This window comes from Rosa rugosa, chromosome 2 (genome assembly GCF_958449725.1).
Source record: "Rosa rugosa chromosome 2, drRosRugo1.1, whole genome shotgun sequence".
Classification (NCBI taxonomy): domain Eukaryota; kingdom Viridiplantae; phylum Streptophyta; class Magnoliopsida; order Rosales; family Rosaceae; genus Rosa; species Rosa rugosa.
The window spans coordinates 4,342,774-4,352,738 of record NC_084821.1 but is presented as its reverse complement, the minus strand read 5'-3'; the positions used below and the strand labels follow the sequence as shown (position 1 = coordinate 4,352,738).

General features: G+C 44.8%; 1 protein-coding gene across 1 annotated transcript; it reads right to left on the bottom strand.

Annotated features, from left to right (window-relative positions):
* Window positions 1-8,962: 8,962 nt before the first annotated feature.
* Window positions 8,963-9,544, bottom strand: LOC133730195 (uncharacterized). Its single transcript, XM_062157829.1, has one exon. The coding sequence runs from the start codon at window positions 9,542-9,544 to the stop codon at window positions 8,963-8,965; it is 582 nt and encodes a 193-aa protein (XP_062013813.1).
* Between the last annotated feature and the right edge of the window lie 421 nt (window positions 9,545-9,965).

Here is a 9,965-nt window from a genome sequence, read left to right as displayed (position 1 = left end):
ATTGACTTTATCATTTAAGTTGAAGGACTGACGCTGAATTTTTTTCAATTTTGAGATATGAAAACTGGAATTAGATACCCTCTTGCTTATGATAGCTGGATGAGACCCGCTGGTTAAGGATAAGAGAAGGAAGGGTCCGCGAAGGGAAAAAGTTGTGGACCCAACATGAACTCCGGTTATTGGAAAAGAGAAGGAAACCCACATCTTCCCGTCATTAAATAATAAATTCCTCACCTGCATGTGCACTTGTATTCCTCACCTGTATTGAAAATATTATAGCAGCCATAGTTGAATGCATTGTCAAGAGACCACCGTCATTAACATATTTAATAATAAATACGGTATCCATAACAACGTCTCAGGGTTGCCTTTGATATCAGATTACAATAATAAAAACTAAGTTATGATAGAAATTCAAACATATATAGCCAACTTTATAAATATTATATCTATATTATAAAGTTGAGCGCTTAAGTTTTATCAAAATATAACCACTAGGTTGTGGTGGAATGGTCGAAAGTCCCCGTCTGAAACCTTAGGTCTTGTTTGGCTCCGGAATCCAGTCGGCGTGCAAACTGTCTCTTTTGAGTGCACGGCCATGCCAGCACCGTGGGGTGCAGTCGTCGGGGTAGTCCCTTGACCTGACTTCTTCTTCAAGCGTTGTGGACGAGGAGAGCACCAATCCCGTCACAAGGTTCTTCTCTAGCCTTTCGGAAAAGGACTTCTTGCCTTACTGGGTAAGGGCTTTGGTTGTGGTCTTTTGAGTTCACCGAATCGATACTTAGTATTGTAGACTAAGCAGAGCAATCACTGGGAAGTTGGGAGAAGCACGGGTTTTGCTAAAGCGTGACTTTAGCTTCACTGGGTTGCGAGAGCGTTACCCTTGCTTCGCTGGAAGTAACGGTGGCAGTAGCACTAGTAGTCGGCTCCTGGAGAGACTAGGACTGGGAATACGGTCGCCGGGTTGATCTGGTGGTGTTGACAGTAGGCTCTTGGAGAGACTAGGACTGGCGCGCGGTCACCGGGTTTCAACGAGGTTGAAGGTTTGCTCCGGGGGAGGCTTTGTAATCGCTGGGATTGATCGAATTGAGAGAGGTCTTCCTTCGTCCTTGAAACCTGGTATATATACACCTAGGGTTTCGAATGTTCCTTGCTATGGAAGGATTATTGATTGAAGTTTCCTATTCAATCTCTGCTACCCGACTCTAACAAGGATTCGTTTTCCTTCTTGATCACGGAATGGGCGAAGCTGTAACTCGAACCCTAGCAAACTTATTTTTGGGCCGTAGGTATCGGCCCATTGCGCTAAACCCACTAAAGGATATTGCCAAAATTACTGTTGGGCTCAAACATTGCCCCCTAGGCCCCGAAATCAGGCCCGCGAAGATGTAACTGATTGAAGGGGACTAAAATGACGTGCCTATCGCTGAAACGATGGCATTAATGAGGGTTGCGTCCTTTCGCTTGCGAAAACGCCTTTCTGTCGTATCGTTTCCCTCACAAAATTTCTTATTTAAATCCGCAGCCACTTCAGATCTGTCACATCAAACTCTTTTAAACTCCTAAACCCAGAAACCCTCTCACTACCAACATCTTCCTCATAGAAACCCAGAAATGGCTCCCCTGAAGAAAATAGTCATCGACCAAGAAGAACTGAATGAACAGGCCGCCCATTCCTGGGGAACCAGAATCGTTGCCCTTATTCATCTCCGCACCACTATCTAGAGTAGGCCTCATCAAAAAGCCCGCGGATCAAGTGGGCCGATGGAGGCCCGCCGGCCCGCAGGGCTTTTGGCCCGGCCCGGCCCGTCAAAAAACCCGCAAAAGCCCTCCTTGGTGGGCAAATGGAGGCCCGCAAAAAAGCCCGCAAAAACCCGGCCCGGCCCGTAAAAGCCGGCTAGGCCCAGCCCGTAAAAGCCCGCAAAAAAATTTATATATATATATATATATATATATGTGTGTGTGTGTGTGTGTGTGTGTGTTATATATAGAATTATAGATATATATATATATATGTGTGTGTGTGTGTGTGTGTTATATATAGAATTATAGATATATCTATATATGTGTGTGTGTGTTTATAAATATATATATATATAGACACATATAGATATATATTTGTGTGTGTGTTTATATAGATATATATATATATATATATATATAGATATATATCATATATGTGTGTGTGTGTTTATATATATATATATATATATGTGTGTGTGTGTGTGTGTAGATATATATATATATATATATATATATGTGTGTGTGTGTGTGTGTGTGTGTGTGTGTGTGGTGGGTGTGTGTGTGTGGAAGTTCTTATACTATTATACTTCTATATAAAATATGTGCATATATATTAAATATCGGTTGACCAATCCGATCGGATTCGAAAATATGGTGAAATTGACTAAATTTTCTACCACACTCATAATTTATTGTAATAAACTCATCCAACGGTCGGTTTTTCCATTTTCTTTGAATTGATAGGGGTTGCTCTTTGGAGTGTATGATATATAAATATAGGTTTATAAGAGTAACTACGTTTGACCTAGTTGATCGAATTCGAAACGATAACCAAATTGGCTAGATTTTCTACAACCACCATAAAACATTACAATCTCTCCATCGAGCGGTTGGTTTCTCCGAATTCATTTCCCACTTCATGGTTGCTTTAGAATGAACCTAAACAATTTAAATGCAATGTATAAGTCATACAACTTTAGGAAGAAAATTGGTGTAGGCCAATGTGTTTATAATTAAAATTAATTTTTTTTTATCTTATGTCCACGCACATCCATCGATGGAATATATACAAACGTGATGTGAAAAAATAAGCACGTTTCGCGGTTGTCACGGTATCGGTCAACTAAGAAAACATATAAGTGACTAAGGTTGACCAATCCGATCGGATTCGAAAATATGGTGAAATTGGCTAATTTTTTTACCACACTCATAATTTATTGTAATAAACTCATCCAACGGTCGGTTTTTCCATTTTCTTTGAATTGATAGGGGTTGCTCTTTGGAGTGTATGATATATAAATATAGATTTATAAGAGTAACTACGTTTGACCTAGTTGATCGAATTCGAAACGAGAACCAAATTGGCTGGATTTTCTACAACCACCATAAAACATTATAATCTCTCCATCGAGCGGTTGGTTTCTCCGAATTCATTTCCCACTTCATGGTTGCTTTAGAATGAACCTAAACAATTTAAATGCAATGTATAAGTCATACAACTTTAGGAAGAAAATTGGTATAGACCAATGTGTTTGTAATTAAAATTAATTTTTTTATCTTATGTCCACGCACATCCATCGATGGAATATATACAAACGTGATGTGAAAAAATAAGCACGTTTCGCGGTTGTCACGGCATCGGTCAACCAATAAAACATATAAGTGACTATGGTTGACCAATCCGATCGGATTCGAAAATATGGTGAAATTGGCTAATTTTTTTACCACACTCATAATTTATTGTAATAAACTCATCCAACGGTCGGTTTTTCCATTTTCTTTGAATTGATAGGGGTTGCTCTTTGGAGTGTATGATATATAAATATAGGTTTATAAGAGTAACTACGTTTGACCTAGTTGATCGAATTCGAAACGAGAACCAAATTGGCTGGATTTTCTACAACCACCATAAAACATTACAATCTCTCCATCAAGCGGTTGGTTTTTCCGAATTCATTTTCCACTTCATGGTTGCTTTAGAATGAACCTAAACAATTTAAATGCAATGTATAAGTCATATAACTTTAGGAATAAAATTGGTATAGTCAAATGTGTTTGTAATTAAAATTAATTTTTTTTATCTTATGTCCACGCACATCCATCGATGGAATATATACAAACGTGATGTGAAAAAATAAGCACGTTTCGCGGTTGCCACGCCATCGGTCAACCAATAAAACATATAAGTGACTACGGTTGACCAATCCGATCGGATTCGAAAATATGGTGAAATTGGCTAAATTTTTTACCACACTCATAATTTATTGTAATAAACTCATCCAACGGTCAGTTTCTCATTTTCTTTGAATTGCTGTATGTAGCTCTTTGGAGTGTATGATGTATAAATATAGATTTATAAAAAATTAGTGTCTTTAAAAATTTATTTATCAATAAATTAGTATCTATATATAAATATAGATTTTTTTTGGTACAATATAGTTATATAGATATGTTATCTTTGGTTGTATTTGATCATTATCCATTGAATTTCCAAAGCTTGATTAAAAAAAAAAAAACTTGTGTCTTTAAATATTTATTTATAAATAAAGCCTGCAAGGCCCGGCCCAAAAAAGCCCACAAGGCCAAGCCCGGCCCGGCCCGAAAAAGCCCGCAAGGCCCGCTTTATATGGACGGGCTTGGATCCGTTGATTTTTAATAAAGCCCGGCTAGGCCCGGCCCGCAATTATTTAAAAATATAGCAAAGCCCGGCCCGGCCCGGCCCGTTGATGACCCCTAATCTAGAGGCCCCTACTCCTCCGACTCCCAGACTACCATGTCGGACTGGGCCCAGCGCCGCGAGATTCTATTCCAGCCGACGCCATGGCCTTCTATGGCCTACCCCTTTGTCGACCCATCCCAGTCATCCGAAGGACTCCTGGAGATTTCCACAGTTGGGGTGCCCATAATCATCGAGCCAAAATAGGGCACTAGCCATCTTCCATCAATGCGGAGGAGCTTTCCTGGTATCGCGAAGCGCGAGCACGAGATCTGGCCCGCTGGAACACAGCAGGTATCGCTCACACTATTGATCTCTGCTTCTATCTTCCGCGCGGTGGCAATCGCTCACCGCTCACTGCTTTTCTGTGTTTTTGGAACACCGCCACCAATACCTTCGACTTCCGATTTGGCCAAATGAGTGTCACTCTGCTGGATATCCTCACCATCGCCGGCCTGCCCATTGACGGGGAGCCCTATTTGCATGGTCAATTCGACTCTGATACCTTCACTTCAACCATGGCCCAACACGGTCGCAGTGCTCATAGCGGCTCCTATCCACGGTGGCTGTCTTATTATCGCCGGAAGCACAATCCAACTGGTGGAATTGCTTTTCTGGAGTACTGGCTCTGCAAGTTCATCTTCTGTACCTCCTCCTGTAAGCCCACTGGTACCTGGACTCTTCTGGCAACGGCCCTCTACAACGGCTGCCGCGTTGGGCTCTGACAACCCGTGTTAGGCGCTCTTTATCGCACTCTGTACCAGGCCACCATGCATCCTTTCGAAACTAACATCTCTGGCCCTTTTTGGATCCTTGACTTCTGGATTCAAACTTACTTCCCGTTTTTCCGCCGCGACGACATCCCGCTGCTTCCACCTGCTAACCAACTCTTGGGTCAATGGCTCAGCCGCGAAGAAAGGTACTCGTCTCCTCCCTACTCCGAGTGCTTCACATATCTGTACTTCCTGCACGAGATGCCCTACTGCGACCTAGTGCTGAGTAGAAGATTCCCAGCTCCGCTCGAAAACGGATTCCTCCCTAATGCCCATCGCTACAGCGATAGCGCGCGCGATATCCTGCTCAGACATTAGGATTGCAGCCAATGAACTCAGTTACGAGCTTTACGCTCCTAACCACTTCGCTCGCCAATTCGGCCTTGTCCAATTAGTGCCATTCCCTCTGTATGATGCTTGGAACTACAACACCTCTTGGCGTAGATTTGGGCTTTTTTCTGGGCCTCCGCCAGCACAAAGCACACTCGCATTGGTTGATCTCCCTGATTGGGCTAAGGACATCCATGCCGTGGATGGAACCGATGAAGACTACGAGTCATGGTGGGCAGATGTATCTATCAATTGCTGGAGCCAACGGGACGATGAACTCTTCGCGACCATTTTCGGGGAACTGAGATACCCCTATGATGCTGATGTTGAGTTACTTGCTCGCTTTCCTGAGGATGCCGCACCAACTCCGCCTCCTGCCGAGCCGGCTCAGCGACCCGCGAGAGCCTTACGCCAAGCACAGGCTGGTATTGTAATCTGCGAGCCCCCTCCAGAGGTAAATATCTCGGTTCACACTTTGTTCCCTTATACACTCTTCCCTTTTAACTTGAACTTTGCTGTACCAGGGAAACGTGCCACCTTCTGGCAGTCGCGCTGTTGATGCTTCTTCAGCCACTGGCCAGTCCGGGAAGCAAAAGGAAATAGTGACGGAGCCCGAAGTTGAAGCTCCTCTTCTGATGATGACTCGCAAACAGTAAGGACTTTCTTGTTTAACAAATGATGCTTTCCTTACAAGCCAAATCTAACCTTTTGACCCCAACAGATCGCCGCTATCTCGGCTCTAAAGCGCAGCCGCTCCGATCCTCGGACCGATCCGTGGGCAGAAGATGAGCCAATCGCTGATAGACTGGTAAGACATACTGATATTGCATGTTGGAATTGTCTTTTTATTCCGTGCGACCATATAACAATCCTCGTTTGCAGGTTCGTCATCGGTCTTCAACACAAACTAGGGAAGGATCCTCAGCTGCTGGTGAAGGCACATCTGTATCCCAGGCCCAAGCGCCAACTGATCCCAGTAGTCATCCGCAACCTGTCGGCGCTGCAAATAATGCACAGTTGGCCTTGATCCCGGTGCAGATCATAGATGACAGCTCGCCAGAGGTCGAAGATAGAGTGCCGCTTTCGGATGTACCTCGAGAAGAGACAAACGACCTGTCAGGAGCGACTCCTCATGAACCACCGGCTGCAGAGGTACATTTCTCCTCTAACTTGTGCTATATTTTTAGCTTCTTGCCTCATCCCTTAGGCATTCTAACAGTTCCTCCTTAAAACCAGAGTCCTGGTCCTGTCGAGGAAACGGCTGCCACCTCGGAGGTGCTTGATGCTCATCCTGTTGAGCCAGTTGGCGAAGATATAGTTAACCAAGAACCTGCTCCACATGCCCCCCAAGCACCTGAAGAAGTAGAAGGGGCTAACCCTGAACCGGTTCTGGAAGCTGTTCCTGCTGTGGAGCCTCAAGAAGCTTTACTGTTGCTGTTGCTGCCCCAAATCCACTACCTATGCCTCCTTCCAGACTGGAACGGCTAGCTCGCATACTCGAGGTGACTCCTCCTGGAGTTATAGATGAAGCTAGGGACCGCCTTTGCCGTCTCCTGAGTCCTGACATCCTGCTGTCCGGCGCATCCGTCAGGGCTTTGAAGTATTTGAGGGTTCTTCGTCGCGAGCGCGCCATTATAGAGGACGAGTTCATCGAGATAGACGGACTGCTACAAAGTCTCCCCCAGTGGCTTAACGAGAAAGCGGCCGCAACTGCGCAAGGCAGACAGGCCCAGGCCCAATATCGGGGCCTCGCTCAACAAATGGACTCCGCTCGCGATTTCTTAGGAGAAAGGGCTACCCTTGTTAGAGACTTGCGACTCACACAAAATCATTTTCGGTCCCAAATCCAAGATCTTCAGGCTCAACTGACTGCTGTAACTGCCCGGCTTGAACATGAGGAACCCTTGCTGGAACAACCCTTAGCGGCCTCTGAAGCGCTGGCTCAAAACCTTGCTCAAGCTCGCGAGGCGGTTCGCCAGGAAGAACGAGCCGTCGCTGAAGCCAGTTTTCGCTTGGACAAGCATTTCCTCCGCTTAACTCATGCAGGCCGAAAACTTTAGGCCTCTCGTGTTAAGCCCATTTTTGTATGAACAATATTATTATTAATCATTTAAATATTTAGCCCACATTACTTGGCCCAAATATATGTTTAGCTTTAAATTTTCAAGCAGTTCAGTGCTTTATTTTGCCTTTGTTGCTATCAAAACTGTTTGAAAAGATAATCTTGAAACGGAGCGGTTGCCTCCTTGAAGACTGCCCCGCTTCCCACGCGTCTTCAATTATCTTCATTTCCGAGATCCTAGCATTTAATTCCATTGATACTCTTATTAATGGCGTTGAAAACACTTCATCCACCCATCGCACAGTTGAGGCTACTGAGATTGTCCCTATAAATACCTGTACTTTGGAGAAGCGAAACAAACACAAGCAAATATGGCTTTCCCAGAAATGACTTTGCAAGCCCTACTTCTCTTTCTGTTTTTCCTGAAATCTTCCCCTTACGATCTCACCCTTAGCCTCAAATTCCTAGGCCTTATGGCTTAACCTCAATACCTGGGCAGGTCTTATGGCCTAACCTCAGGTTCAGCCGCATGTCTTTGGTCTCTGGAACCTCGGGTGAGATTCACCAGTTTCAGTTAGACTGAAGAGCACGCGGTGCTCCTGACGCGGCGGAACCAGATTCTGAGGGATCCCTCTCCTCAGATTGTTCGCATCGAGCAGGAGGAAGAAGGGCGGAAGACCAATATGGGTCGATCGTTCTTCTTCCGCAGCCTACCTCTGGGGTCTGACTGTCAGAATTCTATCCTTTCCCCTGGAGGTAGATGTGGTTGTGAGCCGCGCCCTCTCTGAAAACCATCTCCAACCCGGAGGATAACCAACTGGAAAGGTTGCGATGGATTATTTCCTTCCCTTTCACTTCGGTACAAATGAGAGCGTCTGCGGCTCAGATCAGAGGAGGAACGCGGGTGAAGAGAGGAAGATCACGACTGGTCAAGCACCGTCCCATCCTCGCCACAAGATTCAGAAACTCTTAGCAGATCTGCAACTCATATGATTTTTAAGCCACTTTTGGCCTTGTAAACCGCAAATGTAATTGTTTTGATTTATACTTTGCACTGCTTTTGGCCGCAAAGCCACTTTATGAATGAAAGCTCTGAAAATCATTCTGAAAAATTGTTATAAAATGAGGCCTCTGGTATAGGCCATTACATATATCCTTAACACATATTGTCAAAGAAAAAGGAAGTTACATAACAAAATCGTTATAAAAAATAAGGCCTCAAATAAGGCCTGGATGTATAGAGTGTTGCCCCCCTAGTGTTCGTAGGTGAAGCAAATACATGATACAAAGGCCACAGGAAAGGCCGGAAGAGAAATGGATGATGCGAGTGAATGAAGACTATGGTTGCCCCCCTGTCTGAGAAGAAGGTTGACTCGGTGGATCCTCGAACTCCCAAACACTAGGGTAATATTTCTTCAGGAATCGTCCGTTGATGGGATTGCTATGGATGTCGCCATCCAGATCTTTGAGATGAAAAGCACCACGCTCCAGAATGCGGTGAACAATGAAGGGTCCTTCCCATTGCGGAGTCCATTTGCCGCGACCGGTTAATTTTTCGCCAAAAGGCAAAACAACCTTCCAAACAAGGTCTCCTTCTTTGTAACTACAGCCACGCGTCCTCTTATCATAGGCGCGGGCGATACGCTGTTTTTCCATTACTAAGTTATCCAAAGCCGCTAAGCGCTGCTCGCTCAGATCTTCGTGCTCTTGCCACATTGCTTGGACATAATACTCGCCGATCAAGTGATGTTGATCCTGGACGCGCAAGGATTGGACGTTAAGTTCCAAGGGTAAAACCGCATCATGACCAAACATTAATGCATAGGGCGTTGTAGCAGTAGGATTCCTCTTGGAGGTGCGATAGGCCCACAGTGTCTCATACAACGTGTCGTGCCACTGGCGAGGGTTTTCAACAAGCATCTTCTTTAATAAGGTGATAATAATCTTGTTACTGGCCTCCGCTTGACTGTTGGACTGAGCGTAGTATGGAGTTCTGTGGATGAACTGGATGCCCAAGTCATTGACAAGCTTCTCTACCTCACCTCCCATGAATGTTGCCCCCTTGTCTGAGACCAGCACTTCTGGGATACCAAACCTGCAAATAATGTGGTGAAATATAAATTGGAGAATGGTAGCGCCTGACGCCTCCTTTAAAGGCTCAGCTTCGACCCATTTAGTGAAGAAATCAGTAGCCACAATGATGAACTTGTGTTGGAGTGAAGAATGAGGGTGAATCATCCCAATCAAGTCCAAAGCCCAGCCTCTTGCAGGCCAAGGCTTAATAATAGGTTGCATGGGAATATTAGGGACGTGTTGAACCGGACCATGCGCTTGGCAATCC

Coding starts and splice junctions, on each gene's coding strand:
- LOC133730195 (XM_062157829.1), bottom strand. CDS start 9,544: ATGCTTGTTGAAAACCCTCGCCAGTGGCACGACACGTTGTATGAGACA.